Source organism: Trichomycterus rosablanca, chromosome 12 (assembly GCF_030014385.1).
Source record: "Trichomycterus rosablanca isolate fTriRos1 chromosome 12, fTriRos1.hap1, whole genome shotgun sequence".
Classification (NCBI taxonomy): Eukaryota; Metazoa; Chordata; class Actinopteri; order Siluriformes; family Trichomycteridae; genus Trichomycterus; species Trichomycterus rosablanca.
This window is the reverse complement of record NC_085999.1, coordinates 8,688,844-8,707,353: the sequence shown is the minus strand read 5'-3', so window position 1 is coordinate 8,707,353 and position 18,510 is coordinate 8,688,844. Positions and strand designations below refer to the sequence as shown.

General features: G+C 38.4%; 1 protein-coding gene across 1 annotated transcript; it reads right to left on the bottom strand.

Annotated features, from left to right (window-relative positions):
- Nucleotides 1–290: 290 nt before the first annotated feature.
- On the bottom strand, nt 291–18,167 carry gpr155a (G protein-coupled receptor 155a). Its single transcript, XM_063006483.1, has 16 exons — nt 18,030–18,167; nt 16,823–17,292; nt 15,423–15,822; nt 12,365–12,533; nt 11,443–11,598; nt 9,729–9,812; nt 8,552–8,672; nt 7,605–7,689; nt 6,818–6,908; nt 6,142–6,343; nt 4,990–5,073; nt 4,655–4,785; nt 3,977–4,072; nt 3,818–3,882; nt 3,593–3,730; nt 291–2,260 (listed from the first exon to the last, which is right to left on the bottom strand). The coding sequence occupies exons 2-16, from the start codon at nt 17,238–17,240 to the stop codon at nt 2,026–2,028; spliced, it is 2,475 nt and encodes an 824-aa protein (XP_062862553.1). The 5' UTR covers nt 17,241–17,292; nt 18,030–18,167; the 3' UTR covers nt 291–2,025.
- Nucleotides 18,168–18,510: the final 343 nt, after the last annotated feature.

The following is an 18,510-nucleotide window of genomic DNA, read 5'->3' as shown; positions in this document are numbered from 1 at the left end:
TGAATGCCAGAATAAAGCATCTGCTCCTGCTTGCTCTTCATTTATATGATCAGTTAACATAACGTTTAAAAACCACATTTGTAGTGTTGCTTTTTTGCATTGCAGATTCTAAGTCCATGGCAATGTAAAGCTCACTTGTCTGTGGACAGTGTCATGCATGTCATGTAGAATTTGACCATTTAAACAAATTTTGTCTAGACAGAAAAAAACAGGTGAATTTTTTCTGACCTGGCAGGAGATCAACATGACATACAAGCAAAAAAAAAACTTTTGACTTCAAACTCTAGATGTTCGATAATAGACTTTTTATTTGAGTGCATCAATTTTAGAACAAAATAAATAATAAAGCACATTACCAAAACTAATTTCTTTGCAAATGCAGTATTACACAATTTAGTTCTGCTCATTTTGCAAGGTTAATCCAGATGATTAACACAATCCTTGGGAGCAAGAAAGACAGACAATATTGACCAAAAACACAATAGTTATCATTCATGGTACACATCTGTAACAATCTGTATATGCAGCAGAGCAGGTTTGTAATTTACAGCTGTAAACATTTACAGGTTTATGTGAAGGTTTGGACACCCCAGGTTAATTTTCATTTTTGTTGTACATTTGTACATTTTCATGCAATGGCAGGACCAGTAATTTTAATGTATTAGTATAAATTACTATAGAAATATTAGCAATAATGGTTTAATTGGCATTTATGATGACTTCAATCATAAATATTTGTGTCACTGCCTTGTAAAATTGTACAATGCTGACAGGCCTGGTTAATATTTCTGTATTGCTGTTTGTTTATTTATTATAACATTGGCACAAAGCAGGTATTCACCCTGGACACTGCAATATAAAGTATTTAGTACCTGGAAGAAACCACACAGACATGGGAAGAACCAAATCCAAATCCATGCCCTCAATTCATAATGTGTTGCAAGGAAAACATTATAAATCATGGTAACCAGTTAAAATGCTGTAACAAATGGTTATCACCTTAATTATACAGAAAAAAAATATTTAATTAACATTTCATTTTATATATTACAAAAATATATTATTAAAGAAAAAAGAAAAACAACATGACATTTAATATCATATAAGGTTAATTCCTTTCTCTAACCACTTGTGAAAACAAAGAAAACAAACTGGGCTGATGACCGTGGTTGATCCCTGCATGTCACAGACACACAGTCTTCATTCCACTGAATCAAAGGAGTGGCATAAACATAGGAGCACATGCTTCATTAGCAATAAGAGAGTCTGGAGAATATATTGCTTAGTCTTTAGCCTGCTTGATACAGAAACAGTGATGTCATTGAACCAGTCATCTCTGCCTGCATTATTTTTGCTCAAACCACCAATGAAAAAGCCAATGCCTGGCATTACACAGCCTCTAATACTACAAAAGCCAGATGTGATTGCTCCTTTTTAAGTTGTATTATTTAGTGCACTGTAGCCCAGTGTATACTGTAACATAACATGCAGAGCATTATTTAGCCCTTTAGAAAGCACCGGCTTGATTTCATCCCTCTTTTAACTGGTAAACTGGTCAGGAAAATGTACTAGTAGTGAGTCAATAGAAACCTAGTTTAACTTAAAAATACAACCCCAAATCAGTAAAAGTTGGGACAGTATGGAAAATGCATATAAAGCCTTTCATAGATACTGCTTTTGTACCAAATCATGATTACAATCACCTATTGACATCACCTGTCTGAAATCACATCATTATTTAGTATTTTTAACTCATTACTAGAAATAAATTGTCCCTGTCCAAGCTTTTTTGGAATGTGTTGCAGACCCAAAATACAGGAATTAATATATATTAACAAATGAAATGAATTTGACCAGACAAAACATGAAATGTCTTGGGATTATACTGTCTAGTAAAATAAATACATGTAAGAGACTGCATTTTTTATTTGCATTTACCATATTGTCCCAACTTTTTCTGATTTTGGGTTGTACATTTAGCCTTACTGTGCTTCTATGGCTTATGTTCACCAGCTTGAACAAGTATCAGTTGTTTGTCGTCCGGCTACATAAATTAGCCACATGGCCTTCTGTAAAACAGTAGTGCAGATTGTCATCTTGAAACCCATAGTCATTAGTGATGTGGTGAATGACTCCACCCTCCAGCAGACGAGAACCATACAGCAGCGCCTCCCCCTGGTCACTGGCCAGTCCAACAGTCTGCAACCACTGCACCATTTCACTGCCAAGAAACGCGTGTGCTACTCTGTTCTCACCACACCTGCACAGCACAAGGAAACAGCTGTAGATAAGCTAGTTGCAACAGGAAGTCAAAACAAGTCTGTGTTTACAGGTTAATGCAGAACTGATACTGTAAAGCAAAAGTTTGAAGAGAGGTTTGCACCAGAGGGTGGTTAGGATATGTCCACCAGACCTGTCAAATTCTTCATGCCAAATGAAGTAAACTATTTTTGTATATTTTAATACATATATGCAGAGGCCCAGCCATTCTAAAACAGAAAAGCCTTTCCGAAACTGTTGCCCAAAAGCTGGATGCTCACAATTTCTGTAGAACGTCATGATGTGTCATGTTCTTCTGTTTGTCTTCAAACAGTCAAGTTGTAGGCACAAACTTTTGAGTTTCTCTGACAAACTGCTTTGCAGCTGAGCTGTTGCTGCTCCTAGACTTTTTTAGACTTCATAAAAGCACCTACAGTTGATCAGGGCAGTTTTAGCAGGGCTGACATATTTAACAAACTGACTTGTTGGAAATGTGGCATTCAGGGACAGTGCCATGCTCAAACTTGGTGAGAATAGAACAGATGAAGCAGGGGAGTTCCATGTTTATATATAGAGACAGGGTGGCTGTATGCTTTGTTTCTTGCACTTGTAAGCAATGGGTGTGAACGATTTAGCCAAATGTATCAGTCAGAGGCAAAAAAAACCCCTTTGTTCTAATAGAGTTTCAGTAGATTTGTATCTTTGGACTGTTGTCAACTTAAATTAGAGTAGGTAATATTTACTGTGGAGGCACTTCTGTAGATCACTCTGGATATTTATTTATTCATTAGGATTTTAACATCATGTTTTACACACTTTGGTTACATTCATGACAGGACAGGTTGCTGGTTACTCAAGATTCATCAGTTCAAGTCTTTAATATCAAACACAGTCATGGACAATTTTGTATATCCAATTCACCTTAATTGCATGTCTTTGGACTGTGCAAGGAAGCCGGAGCTTCCAGAGGAAACCCACGCAGACACTACTTCTGCTAAATGCTGAAAATGTAAATGTAGTTGAAAGAGATGTCCATATACTTTAAGCTGTGCAGTGTATATAATAAAATGGTACATTGTGGACTTCTTGTTAATCTTTTAATCAGTCTTTCCCCTGTGTAGCTGCTCGGGGTGACTAAGTACACCAGCACAATAAATACAACACCAAAACCCCCATTTCTCCAAATGTCTCTTTTCCAGCAATTACATACATTTGTGCTTAGTGCCAATATATTACTTAAAACATTTAACAAAAAGGCAAGGTGTCCAAAAAACCTTTACTATCGGTATTGCAGTTATAAAGCTGACTGAGTGAGGCAAAACTGAACACCTACCTCCTCTTCTGAACAATGTCCTGGACACACTGTTCTTTATGGTACTTGAGGAACTGAGTACAGGCGAGTCTGATCTCCTCAGACACAGCAGAGGTGATTACCGTCTCCTGACTCAGACTCTGTCTTAGACCTGCTAATCTAAAATATCAAACACCACAAATTTTTAAACTGATCCCAGAAACCATTTTATTCTTAAAAATGTCTCAGTAGTGTGCATAAACTGACCTCTTTTTGAATGGAGTAATGATTAAATGTTTGTCAAGACCAAATATACCAAATGAAATGAAACCCTAAAGAGAAAACAAACAGCAAACATACCATTAATGCTTATGAAATTATAAAGAAAATGTAAATGCGAGACATCAGTATAGTATTTATTCCTACCTGTCCAAAGTTGACCACAGCACAGAAAAACTGCAGCTCTAAGTAAAGTCTGCCTGGAACATTACTGAAGAGCCACCAGAGGCAACTGGAGAGATTCTACAATATAAGTAAATGTTATTAGATTGAATTTACAAAAAAGACTTACTGACACACAGTCAACTTGTAAGTAACTTTTTTTCTATTTTATTTATGCATTTTCTCCCAATTTAGAATAGTCAATTTGTCTTCCGCAGCCGGGGGTTCCCCGATTGCAGTCGAGGTGGGTACATTGCTGCTCACGCTTCCGACGACCCGTTTGTATTAATTGCTAATTTTTGTTTATTAAACTATTAAGGCCGGCATAATACATAGTTCATTTGATTTGGTTTTTACTTATTTCATGTAAAATTTTATTGCATTGCTAAAACACTACTTGTTTACTATGTGTTAGTCATTCTTGCTTTGTATTTGACTGTTGCAAAAGCATTTCCAAAAGAATTTAAAATGCATCAGTTTTGAAGATGAAATTGGACTCTTCAATATCTGAACACTCGAATCCACAACAAAGTTTTAATAGCAGAAGCCAGTTTGAAGCCACTAAAACACAGACCATCCCCCAATGACCTAAAGTAAAGCAGTAGTAAAGAAGAATACACTGCAACTAAGTATTATATAACAGAAAGCTAAGTTTGTACTTACAGCCAGAAGGCTAACAGTGAGAAGCAGACAGAGCAGTACATGTCTGGCTATCTGTCTGTCTGCCTGTTGCTGCTTCTGTTCCTCTTCCACCAGTAAACAATAAGTTGAGTCACAGTAGCACCCACACTGCCCTGCATGCAAAGTCACATATTCATACACAAACCATGGCAATGATTTTCCATTATATTTCATATACACACACGTACAGGACACTTTATTAAAGAGTGAATGCTACTGAAAGATTCAGAACCAACAAGTTCAGTATAAAGCTAAAATTTAACAAGCAAATGAATAAGGCAATGTAGATGAACAATGAACAAGCACAGATGGTTTACCTGGCTGGCCAGATGTTGTATCCTTTACAATGCTGTCAGGAACCATATTAGGCGAGGTCCGATTACACTCACAGTCCTGACACTCTGAAATAAACACAAACACGTCATAATGAACACTATATTACTAAACTATGAACATTTCCCCTCATTACTGAGTTCTACTGTTTCAGTCCCACTAATTGCTAACAGGTATATAAAATCAATTCGTTAAGACAACTAATATGCTTCCAACTTTATGGCAACAATTTGAGTAAAGTTTGTTCCTGTTCCAGCATGACTGTGTGCCTGTACACAAAGGCAGGTTTGGTGTGGAAAACGCCCTAACCTCAACCCAACTATCGAACAATACATTTCCAGACGTTCCTTTTCCAATATCAGTCGGACCTTACAAATGTGCTTTTAAAAAGGGTAAAAATTCCCACTCACTTTATACTTTACCATACCTTTGGAAATATAATGTACGTAGAAACTCTACTAAACTATGATGACACAAAGCCTGCTTAGAATGGCTTACTTTCTGGAAAGAAGGAATCTGGTTCCTTTTTCATTTTTATTAACCACTTTTTTCCTGGTCAAGGTTGTAGTGGTCTGGTTGACGCAATGGACGCAAAGGCAGGAATGCACTAATCCATCGCCGGCTTCAGCCATTCGTTTCTCCCTCACACATAGCCAATAATGTATGTGTAACTGCCCAGCTGGCCGATAGCACAGCTGAGATTTAAACCCAGATCTCGGCAAGCACTGTGCCACCCAAACACAGCCTAGTTCCTTTCATTTAATGACAGATTTTATACTTCATTTTAGAACCTTCCAGACCAAAAGACTTCAAAAGACTCTTTGAATTTAAATGCTTTTCATTTTTTTGCTTCATTTTACTGCATTTGAATTTTCCATAATATGTTATCCATGTTAAAATCTGATTGTCCCACAATCGGTTTATTTCAGATTTTTTTTGTCCATTATGCTTGAAATTATTGGTTTGATTCCCTAAAATGGGTATTTAAGTTAATGATTCTGTTTGAAAAAAGTTTGATCGCACTACAACAAAATCCATATGCACATCAAAATAAGACTGTCCACCTGAAAACCATAATGTAACAAATTCAGAATTGTATTACACTCTGTCGTGATTGCAATGGCCTTTTGTAATACCTCTGCTGTTACAATCCTCTGTGACTGCCTGCTCAACGACGCTTTGTGTTTGTATGCAGTTTTCATTCCTCAGATCCTCAGCTGTGCTGTTTACTGACCCCCGTTCGAGGGTCTGATAGTCATGTGTGCCTCTGCTGAGCAGCGTGAGAGAGATTCCTGCTAAAGTTATGCCCACACAGAGCACCACTGCTGTAAACACTACCTACATGCACGGACACAGATACACAACATTAGACATATCTGATGTTTACGTGAAAATTTCTATTCTGCATAATCGAATTCAGCTTGTACTGAAGTTGCCCAGCCAGCTGCATCCGCTTTCCCTTGAGAAACCAGTGTTTTACTGGCTGTTATTTGCAAGCTGGAATTTAATATTTGATATTAGCAGTAATATCAGTAAGCTAAAACTCTGCCATGTAGCCACTGTAGGGCCCCTGAGCAAGGCTCAGAGCTCCAGGGGTGCCATACATCAGCTGACCATGCACTGTGACCCCAGCTTCTATTTTATTCTATTCTATTCTATTGGTATACCCACACTTTGTTAGCTTCCATTCTCTAAGCGTGACCACTAATCCCATACTTAAAATAAATACCGTTTCTCTTCCTGTGGCCAATTTCTGAATGTCACAGGATTCTTAAAAATAAAAATTTGCATCAATCAAAAGTGTGAATCTACCTGAGATGTTCCAAAAAAGAAAGCAGAGTCGATTGTGTCCGGCATCTTCTCTCCCACCATCAGTAGGACACTCACTGCCACCACTGGTACTCTGTGAGATGTAGAGATACTTAGTTGTAGAGAGCATCATGTAAAAGTGCTTTTATTTAGTAAAATGATTATTTACCTGTACATAATCTGACAACAGCAAAAAATCTGATTATGAAAATAACCAGGTTTACACTCACTAAAACAAACTGACCATGGGAAACAGGAGGATTTCCTTTGGTTTGGTCAAATACACTTGTTCATTAGCATGACTGCTGCTTGGTTGGTAAATTAAAAGCATAAATCATATGGTGTGGCTGTCCCTGTGCTCTGACCCCAGCTTTAGGTAAAAAAAGAATTTCACTGTACTGTACATGTGTATATGACAAAGGCATTCTATCTGCCCTAGATTATCCTTATTACCATTATCCTTGTAGATAACAATGCAGTTCAGTGTAGTTGTAAAGGCCTTAGAATGTCTATGTATCCCATTCCTCAGATCACAGCTTAGTCTCCTAAAATACTTTAACTGTACTTATTTTGTAAGGCTAATCTTTGAAAGGCTTATCTATATTGGCTTGCCTATTACTCATACTGAACTGCAGTAACCAAGGGCACAATTTTGTTTACGTTTGTGCTGTCAGAATGATGTCAGCTACTCCTTCACATTACTGTATCTAAATTTGCATTCCTGTGTATAAAAGATATGGACCCTGTGGTCTGCTGTGGCTCTAAAGGTAAACCATAAGCACTTACTCACCCCCAACCAGTTAGAATTATAAAACCAGGCTGGAACTTTGACTTATCATCCTTTCTCAGCAGGAACAGAGAGAGTGCTATCAGACCTTGGAAAATCAAAGTCAAATGATTTCAATTAACTAAAGGAGAGAGATTAAATTTAAACAGTCATGATGGCAATCTTCAAAAGTCATGTGACAATAAGGACACAGACCACAGTCCAATGTCACTGATTAATGCTTGGTGCATCAAAATATTGCTAAATCATTCAATAAAACACAGAAACTTGATCAAGTTAAAGGAAATGAACTGTGAAATAACAATGCTAATAGCAAAACGACCAAGAATGTGGCTAATAGGTCTTATTCAAAACAACATAATTAAGCATTTTTTTTAATTGTATTAAAAAAAATTTTTTTGACAAGACAAATCAGTTATTTTTGTAGAATGGTAACCCCGCCCTTCTAAATGCAGCTTAATGTTAAATATGTATGTGCTGGCGGCCGCTCAGGTGGCGCAGCGGTAAAAGACACGCGCTGCAACCAGAGCTGGATTTCGAAGGAGCGTCGTTTCGAATCCCGCTCTGCCTTCACGGTCGAGGCTGGGCGGCTATGGACAACGATTGGCCGGTTGTCCGGGTGGGGGGCGGGACTTGAGACCGTAGGGGATGCTCTCTCAGGAACGGGGCGGTTGCGCCCTCTGCTGGCTGGTTGGTGGCGCCTGTATGGAGACGGGAGGGGGTGTGGCGGAGTGTGTGATCCTCCGTGCACAGTACTCTGCCACGCTACACTCGTCAAGTGTGGGTGATAAGACGGTCGATTGGCTGTGCACGTTTCGGAGGAGGCGTGGAACGGCCTCGTCAGCCCCAATCAGGAGCAGGAATCCGCACTAATGAGAGGATGATAGATGGGACGAAATTGGACGTGCTAAATTAAAAAAAAAAATATATGTATGTGCTTGCAATTTTACCTGGCCAAATGTAAGTACTGTAGAGTGAGCCATAGAGCAGAGCAAAGGTCAGAACCTGAGCCATGAAGTTGTCTTTCATCACTATGAAATTCCAAGCAATCATACCAACACATACCCCCAACTGAGAAAAAAACAGAAAAAGGGGATTGGCTGTGTTATACTGTATTTGTTACACTTAAATGATTAAAAAAAATAACTTTACAGCATGTGAATGCAGGTTAACAACCAGCAAAAGTATTTTAAAGCAGCAGAAAATATTGAAATATGCAAGTTTAAAAGGGCAACAAAATGTATCAAGAGTGCAGTGATGACTTATTTAGAAAATCAACCCAGACAAATGTCTATAAAGAAAGAAACATTTATGAGCAAATGAAATGTTTGTTTGTTTATTAGGATTTTAATGTCATGTTTTATACTTTGGTTACATTCATGACAGGAACGATAGTTACTCATTACACAAGATTCATCAGTTCACACAATGTTATACTGAACACAGTCATGGACAATTTAGTTTCTTCAATTCACCTCACTTGCATGTTTTTGGACTGTGGGAAGAAACCGGAGCACCCGGAGACACGGTGCAAATGAAATGAGCATTTATGATTACAACATTAAATAAAGAATGGGGAAAAGGGGTATGCATGACATAACTGCCAGCTGAAAACTTCTGCTAACCACATACAGGGTCATATCTCATCTGCCAAAGACCTTGATGACCCTGAAGCCTTTTTAGATAATGTTCTGTGGACTAATGAGACTGAAGTAAAAGGGCTGTTTCAGGGACTGGGATACTTGTTTTAATCGACTGAACAATGAATCGTGCTCTCTATTAGCAAATCTAACGAGTAAAACGTCTAACAGAAGGTAGATTTTTTTTTATAGAGATGTGAACAACCAATCTCCAGTTATAAGAAGTGTTTGGTTGCAGTTGTTGCTATTAAAGTTGGAATAAATTAATTGAACCAATTATGAATTCAATTTGGTTAACTGAGTGATTAAAGAACTGTGAGCCTTTTTCCCCCATTTAGAGGTAGCTGGTAATGGATCAAAACTTTACAGCACTATTTTATTAAAATTAAGGCCTATTGTTGAAAAGCAAAATAGTTATGATAATCACCCGGGAATGTATGAAATCTGTTTTGTTTAAAAGGGTTTATGATACTCTCAATTTCCTTACCTGTGCCACAAACAGATTAACTGTAAACATGTAGGGAAGCCTGCGGAATTTCTTACTCATTATATTCACAGCCACACACCATACCTGCATTAGAAAAAACAATCAACCAATACATTTACTATCAATCTGCACTTTGTTCCTAAAAGTATTGTTAAGGTCTTACAGCTGAAGATAATTATAAGTGTTTTGCAAAAAAAAAAAAAGTTTTGAAATTTCTTCCCAATAACAACTTATTGTTTCTACAATGATGCAAAACATTGTGGTTAAGTAGTCTGGGTGGCTCAATCACTTAGGTGTAGACAGAATATCTGTTCACACATATTTATTTGTTTTCTATTAACCACATTTCTGTGCATAGATTAACAGCAGTGGGGCATAGCTGAAAGAGGAAGGAAGTGTATTTCCATTGTGGTTAAGCAGAAAACACAACCTCCTCAGATGAAACACTCGTTATTGCAGAACAACCAAGCAGCTGCATTAGCAGTGTGGCTAAATGTTAGACGTAACTATAATTTCTTTTAAATTCATAATTTGGTCCAGCAGAAATGTAATTCACCACTGATGTTTCAGTTAAGTAATCCACAAAGTTGAATCAGTTCATCTGGACACAAGTTTGTTGTAGAGATACATTTCGTCACTCAATCCGAATGACTTCTTTAGTCTGAGCTGGTGTTGAATACCCCAACCTTATATGCAGTTGATTTGCATAACGACTGATCACCGCCCATTGCATAACAATGGAACTGGTGATCAGGTCTATATGAAATTCACAATGACCATTAATTACAATGGCCATGTGTGTCTTTCACACATGACTGGGGTAACGCTTCAATGACGGCGTTGTATGATGGTGAGAGATGTACTCTCACGCCCCCTCCCCGGTTCAGAGATGGTCGTTCCCTCTTCACGTAAATGGCCTCTTTGACTCCACGTTCAAACCAGCGTTCCTCCTTGTCAAGGATCTGCACATCTTCATCATTAAATGAGTGGCCGCTGGCTTGCAGGTAAGTGTAAACCGCAGAGTCCTGGCCAGAAGAGGTCGATCTTCTATGTTGGGCCATCCGTTTCGCCAGTGGCTGTTTAGTTTCCCCGATGTACAGTTCCCGGCAATCCTCCCGGCACCTAACAGCATACACTACGTTACTCTGTTTGTGTCGAGGAACCCGGTCCTTAGGGTGAACTAATTTCTGGCGTAGCGTGTTCTGGGGTTCATCCCAGTACATCTCTCACCATCATACAACGCCGTCATTGAAGCGTTACCCCAATCATGTGTGAAAGACACACATGGCCATTGTAATTAATGGTCATTGTGAATTTCATATAGACCTGATCACCAGTTCCATTGTTATGCAATGGGCGGTGATCGGTCGTTATGCAAATCAACTGCATATAAGGTTGGGGTATTCAACACCAGCTCAGACTGAAGAAGTCATTCGGATTGAGTGACGAAACGTATCTCTACAACAAACTTGTGTCCAGATGAACTGATTCAACTTTGTGGATTTGTGTACCTGGATTATTGAGCATGCATCAACAGATTCAGTTAAGTAATGTACTGGTGCAATATAAGCATTACATGGTTTGATTTTAAGTCACTTTAGACCCTGTTATTTATGCACCTGTAATTATCATAACACTAATTTAATGTAATCCCATAAGAATACCCAACGCTATAAGGGAACAGTGAGAGCTGTGTGAATAAATCCCTTCTCACAAGTGCGACCAGGCTGATGATGCTAATGTTAAAGCTTATGTTCTGGAGGGCAGACTCCAGTGGTTTGGGATCCATCCAGGGAATGGTCAGCAGCCAGGCAGAGACATACATGATAGGAGCAGACAGGAATGTGCTTATCACCATCCCTGAGGTCACCTGGAGAAATTAAAGTCAGATGTGGGTATAAACGAACATTATCATTATACAGAGAGAACACAATGTCTATTCTAGTAAAATGACTGTAGCTACAACAAACCATATTGGTTACACCATAACCTAAAGCAGTCTCTACTAGACAAACAAATGTTTTAAAATTTTTATTTTAAAAATAATTTTAAAAGTATGTTAAAATAGCATGTTTTTTTTAGCTCAATATTAAGCATTTGAATGATTCAGGTTGTTTCAGCTAATAATTATGCATGTTGGACAGCACCAGCAGTTTTCTAGATCTGCACTACATATGGTCAACATAACAGCTTCCACACTATTAGTAATGTATCATAATGGCACATACAACAAATTCAACAAAAAACTCACCCGTTTAAAGCCCTAAAGCTGACTAGTTCCCTTAAAGCTTCCCTATATCACCAACTATGTTCATTTGGTTTACGTGACTGCCTAAGCCAACAAAAGCAGTTTCATAAAGCTTACAGTGCAAAAACTAGGGATCAGCAGATGTTAAGACCTCATAAAGTGATTACCTATTATTTTATGATATAGGACTCATTTACCTTTAAAAAATGTCAACTAACATGAATAATTTTAAACCTTGTGTTAATTTAAATAATTAAAGTCATTTTGAAAACGAATATTTATTTTGATGTGTAAAATATTCATAAATTGGTTGATAAATATCCTATTGTGCAGCCACGTATACACTATGGAAACACGAGTAGATCTATTTACACACACAGGCACTTACCACCTGTAGCTCCATGTTGTAGTGAGCAGCATATATAGCCACACTGGGTGCAGTGGGAAAGCCTCCATAAAGAAAAGCATAGTTGGAGAGACTGCTGTGATTAAGAGAGCTGGTATTCCCACAGTCCAAAACCTCAACCATACCTCTACAAATTAGTGGCATCACCAGGCTGAGGGCACACAACACATAAACACATAATTTATACTGGTTTTAAGGCTTTAGTGACCTTGCATAACTCCCATTACCTTTTTATCAACCTCTATATCCTGGTCAGGGTCAAGGCATGACAGATTCCATGGGAGAAAATCTGTGCACAATGCAGGAAAACCTTGAACAGGGTGCCAATCAATCACAGTAGTCTGTTTAGACACCCGGCTGGCTGATAGCACCACTTGGATTCGCAACTGGCTCTTAGCCATGGTGGGCTAGAGTAGCAGCCCACTGCACCACTCGAGCCCGAGCCAACATAAAAAAAATGGTAATTAAATTAAATAAATAAATAATACTTTTATGGCATAATTATAATTCAATATGATTGAAGTATGGGCCAATATGCTCCTAAATGCTGGTATTCAGACTATACAAATCAAACACAGGCATTAAAGCCTACACTGGCCTGAAACGCTCAATTGGTACCAGAGAAAACTTGACATGCAAGAGTTTTCCCTGCCATTGTTTATTCCAGGCAGGCCACCCAAGTGTTTTTACCAACTTAATTAAAATGCCAGTTTTTAGTATTTACTTAATAATTAATAATTACTAGTATTAGTATTATTACTAGTATTAGATACCTATTTTCTGTCTTTACCATCTTATCTCCAAAACATATTTAGGGAATCATAGACCAGGCTGACATTGCACCATTTACAGTTTACATGTCTTTTTTGCAAAGAGTTAACAGAACTAAGGTAAAAGTTGTTGTAGGGAATTAAAATCAAATATATGAAAAAAAAAACTTAGAGGTCTAATATCACAATGGTATAAAAATTTATAAACACTGACTGGAAGTAAAACATAATATAGAGTGTTAATCAAAAAAATCTACATCAAATGCTGGAGGTAAAACTAGGCTAATTCTCTATAAGCAATATCTCAAAAACTGCCAGCAAAGCTGATTAACACTATTACATGAAATACAAGAAGAAAGGCACTACATAGAACAAAACAATAGCTAATGCTGTTTCTCATATATAAAAATAGACAGGACATAAAAAGTTTATTAACTAAAACTATCACAAAGAAACAGATACCCTTCTGTTATTGGTACACAAGAAATGGACGTATGACAAAGCACTAATGGGACTGGATGCTAATGACTGTAAAAATCAATTTTGTTATTGTTTCCACTGTTTTATTTATCCCAATTTACCCTGCATAGAAATAAATGATCATACTGTATAATGTAAAAATGTAATGTAGTATCATATTACATTTTTCCACTGTGGTTAACAGGCCTGAGCATATACAGTGGGGTCAAAAAGTATTTAGTCAGCCACTGATTGTGCAGGTTCTCCTACTTAGAAAGATGAGAGAGGTCTATCATTTTCATCATAAAAAAAAAATCCAGGAAATCACATTGTAGGATTTTTAAAGAATTTATTCGTAAATTATGATGGAAAATAAGTATTTGGTCAATAACAAACAAGCAAGATTTCTGGCTCTCACAGACCTGTAACTTATTCTTTAAGAAGCTCTTCTGTCCTCCACTCGTTACCTGTATTAATGGCACCTGTTTGACCTCGTTATCTGTATAAAAGACACCTGTCCACAGCCTCAAACAGTCAGACTCCAAACTCAACCATGGCCAAGACCAAAGAGCTGTCGAAGGACACCAGGAAGAAAATTGTAGACCTGCACCAGGCTGGGAAGAGTGAATCTACAATAGGCAAGCAGGTTGGTGTGAATAAATCAACTGTGGGAACAATTGTAAGAAAATGGAAGACATACAAGACCATTGATAATCTCCCTTGGGGTCAAGATCTCATCCCTTGGGGTCAAGATCTCATCCCGTGGGGTCAAAATGATCATGAGAACGGTGAGCAAAAATCCCAGAACTACACGGAGGGACCTGATGAATGACCTGCAGAGAGCTGGGGCCAAAGTAACAAAGGCTACCATCAGTAACACACTACGCCGAGAGGGACTCAAATCCTGCAGTGCCAGGCGTGTCCCCCTGCTTAAGCCAGTACATGTCCAGGCCCGTCTGAAGTTTGCCAGAGAGCATATGGATGATCCAGAAGAGGATTGGGAGAATATCATGTGGTCAGATGAAACCAAAATGGAACTTTTTGGTAAAAACTCAACTCGTCATGTTTGGAGGAAGAAGAATGCTGAGTAAACACCATACCTACTGTGAAGCATGGGGGTGGAAACATCATGCTTTGGGGCTGTTTTTCTGCCAAGGGGACAGGGTGACTGATCCATGTTAAGGGAAGAATGAACGGGGCCATGTATCGTGAGATTTTAAGCCAAAACCTCCTTCCATCAGTGAGAGCATTGAAGATGGAACGTGGCTGGATCTTCCAGCATGACAATGATCCCAAACACACCACTCGGGCAACGAAGGAGTGGCTCCGTAAAAAGCATTTGAAGGTCCTGGAGTTGCCTTGCCAGTCTCCAGACCTCAACCCCATAGAAAATTTGTGGAGTCCGTGTTGCCCAGCGACAGCCCCAAAACATCACTGCTCTAGAGGAGATCTGCATAGAGGAATGGGCCAAAATACCAGCTACAGTGTGTGCAAACCTGGTAAAGACTTACAGGAAATGTTTGACCTCTGTCATTGCCAACAAAGGTTATGTTACAAAGTATTGAGCTGAACTTTTGTTATTGACCAAATACTTATTTTCCACCATAATTTACAAATAAATTCTTTAAAAATCCTACAATGTGATTTCCTGGATTTTTTTTCTCATTTTGTCTCTCATAGTTGAAGTGTACCTATGATGAAAATTACAGACCTCTCTCATCTTTCTAAGTAGGAGAACCTGCACAATCAGTGGCTGACTAAATACTTTTTGGCCCCACTGTATAGGCATATGATTATTATGACACACTTACAGTTTGGCAGTGATGAGTAGTATAAGGGCCACCACAGTAGACTTTGTCAGCTTCTTCAGTTGCCCCACCATGGTCAGACCCAGATAGAACAGTGCTGCTCCTCCAAAAGAGTTTGCCAAGCCGTCAACAAACTCCTGCAAAAACGCTGGGATCTTTGGGCCCAGGACGAAGTGTGAAGCAATCCCGACCACCACCATGAAGACGATAGGGTTCCGGAGCACGTGAAGAAACACAACCCCAACCACATGTAACTTGCTCTGCTGCTGCCCATTCTCTTGCTGCCACTTCTGGACCTCACAGAATGCAAATCCTATAGGATTTAGAACCATGAGGGAAATTGGAGCCACCAGGTAGATGTACTGAACATATTCAGGATGGGTGTTTCTATATAGCGCTTCAACTGTCAACAAAGAAAGAGTTTTAGTAAGCAAGTTGAAGAAAGAAGTTGAGAGAATTGATGGTGTAAAAGCAAATATAAGATGTTGGTTCATCACAAGCAGACGACAGCTTAAGTATGCATAAACTATGATTATGAAATATCATAAAGTATAGTTTGTGCCTCAAATAAGTATTCAAAATCCCCTAAAAATGATTAGTTACCTTGAAATCTGGTAACTGGAAGGTCATTGAATATGATCATTTAGTAAACCATTGTGCCAAGTGGAGGGAAATATTGTCAGCCACATAAAGGGACCACTTCTATTAAACCAGAAATTATTATAATAATTATATAGTCTATAGAAGCTGCATATAATACCATAAATATAAACAAATTTCCAAATAAATACCATACATTTTTCAAATATTGTGTAAAATTGGCATTTTATTGGATTTAGACCACATGTAACGTAATAAGCCTTGACGTAAACAAACAAGCTACTAAATGGATTAGCTACATTTGCACAAGAGCACAGGAGGCGTATGGTGCAAGCACCAGCTATGTCAGCACACAGCTAGTAGTGTATAGCCGTACAGCGTGAAGCTCCATTTTGGACAAAGGGCAGTTTAAGCTTTATGAATGTTTTTGTATGCACACTGAGCCTTAACCTCTAAATGTAAAAGCCATTTTAACCAAAGTTTTCTGCAGCTAGTTGTTTTGAAATTTAAAAGCCAAATACTTGTGTTCCATCCAATACCACACCCTCAACATGTTAGTACAACAAGGATTTTTCTTTGAATAGACAGGCAACATGATTGACAGACAGGTATAACATCTTTTTGTTTTGACTACTGGATGCTTGTGTTCTATATTAAGTTAATCTGCAAAGCCTATTGTTTTTTATCTTTAGCATGTACTTTATGCCAGAATGTAGTGAACCTTTGTGAAATATTACAAAAGTGTTCTTCTATAAAAACCTGATCTCATTTCTGAAAAACAAATGCCCACAAAACATTCTTACCTATTGGGTATCCCAGAGCAAAGTCATTACTCTGGGTGGCAAATATGGAGAAGAGACCAGCTTTGGAGAACCGGCTCTCCTTGTTGGCCACCAGTAATGTCAGTACACACACAGCAAGGAAGACAGTCAATTTGGCTACAAGAATGCTCCACAGAAATGGCCAGATGACATTGCCAAAGTCCAGCAGCACCATGTTCTTAAACAGCAATGCTGGCAGGGCAAAGTTTGACACAAAGTTTCCCAGGCCTTTAGCCTGAGTGGAGGTGATTATGTTAGCCCGACCAGCTGCATAGCCACACAATATGATCCCAAAACACTCAAGCAGAGCGGGGAAAAGCTTATCGATAGACATCGAAGGAGGTGGGACATCTCCAAGCGTGAGGTTGGATGCGAACGATGAAGCTGAAAGGTTATCCATCCTGTTGAGGTTCTGAAGTCTAGCAGTGGATGGGGGTTACTACAGCTTCAGCCTAAAAAAACAACAGAATTTAAAAATTACATTTAATAATTGGTACTTTATTGGATTTAGACCACATGTAACGTAATAAGCCTTGACACAAACAAACAAACCAGTAAATGGATTAGCTACATTTGCACAAGAGCACAGGAGGGGTATGGTGCAAGCACCAGCCAAGTCAGCACACAGCTAGTAGTGTATAGCCGTATAGCATAAAGCTCAATTTTGTCTTGTAAATCACCTACAGTTCATATTATCTCAAACAGATGTTTAACTGGCTTCAGATCTGGTGACTGCAAAGGCCAAAGCATATTATTGTTGTTTTCCTTCAGTTTACAACATTCTGTGCAGACTGGAGACCTGTGAACTGTCATCTCTGAAAGAATCACTTTCAGTAGAAATGAAACTCTCTCATAACATCTGTAATATTTTAGTGACTCTTCTCTATAAGAGGGCAAATGAATCCAAACAAGGCAAGAACAAAAAACCCTTACAGCAGCTGCATTTGTTATGTAAAATCAAAACAACATGACTGGAAAATTAATTTGTATATCCAGGTGTAATGTCTAACATCTAAATCTAACATCATTCAGTTGGCAGGAATACTTTGTGAATGGTTTGTTGTTTACAGAAGGTGTTCAGAAAGAAATTACCCAAGTCAGTTACACTATAATAACTAAGCATGTTTATAAGACAGCTCTTTGTTACAATACTGAAACATAATAACTTTAGCTTTTTAAAACCCCTCACCTGGCTGAAGTGTTGAATCCGACTGATGGTGTTAAATACATGCTTAACATCAAGCACGTGCCATAGGAACACATCACGACCGGTCAAGTAAACAAGCAGGTCGCCCTCTCGTTTTAACCAGAGTCGTTCCCGTTTATAGTCTGTTTCAATCGTATTATTAATAAAAAAAATAAGCAAACCATGTCATGTCAGGCGAACTCCATATAAAATCTACAGAATACACATAAGACACTACAGTGTTCTGTCAGCGAGCCACACAACCGACTTTTATACGACAGTTTACTAAACCGGCCTGCTCTGCTGCGCAGAAATCTGATTTCCGCCAATCACAGAAGGCGGTGGGCGGGGCTATGTACATATACACGTGGGACTAGTGCTTTAATAAAAGTCCTGCATGTTACTCAACACTGGTGCAGTGAACAGAGGAGACATCTCAATAAATTCAGTTGCTTTATTTATTATTTACTATGATTTTAACGTC

Bases quoted from the DNA above. Each gene is read 5' to 3' on its own strand.
- gpr155a (XM_063006483.1), bottom strand. From the start codon at position 17,240: ATGGATAACCTTTCAGCTTCATCGTTCGCATCCAACCTCACGCTTGGA. The intron at 12,534-15,422 runs GTAAGTGTGTCA...GTGTGCCCTCAG, and splicing joins CTACTCATCACTGCCAAACT to CCTGGTGATGCCACTAATTT. The intron at 8,673-9,728 runs GTAAGGAAATTG...TTTTTTTCTCAG, and splicing joins TTAATCTGTTTGTGGCACAG to TTGGGGGTATGTGTTGGTAT.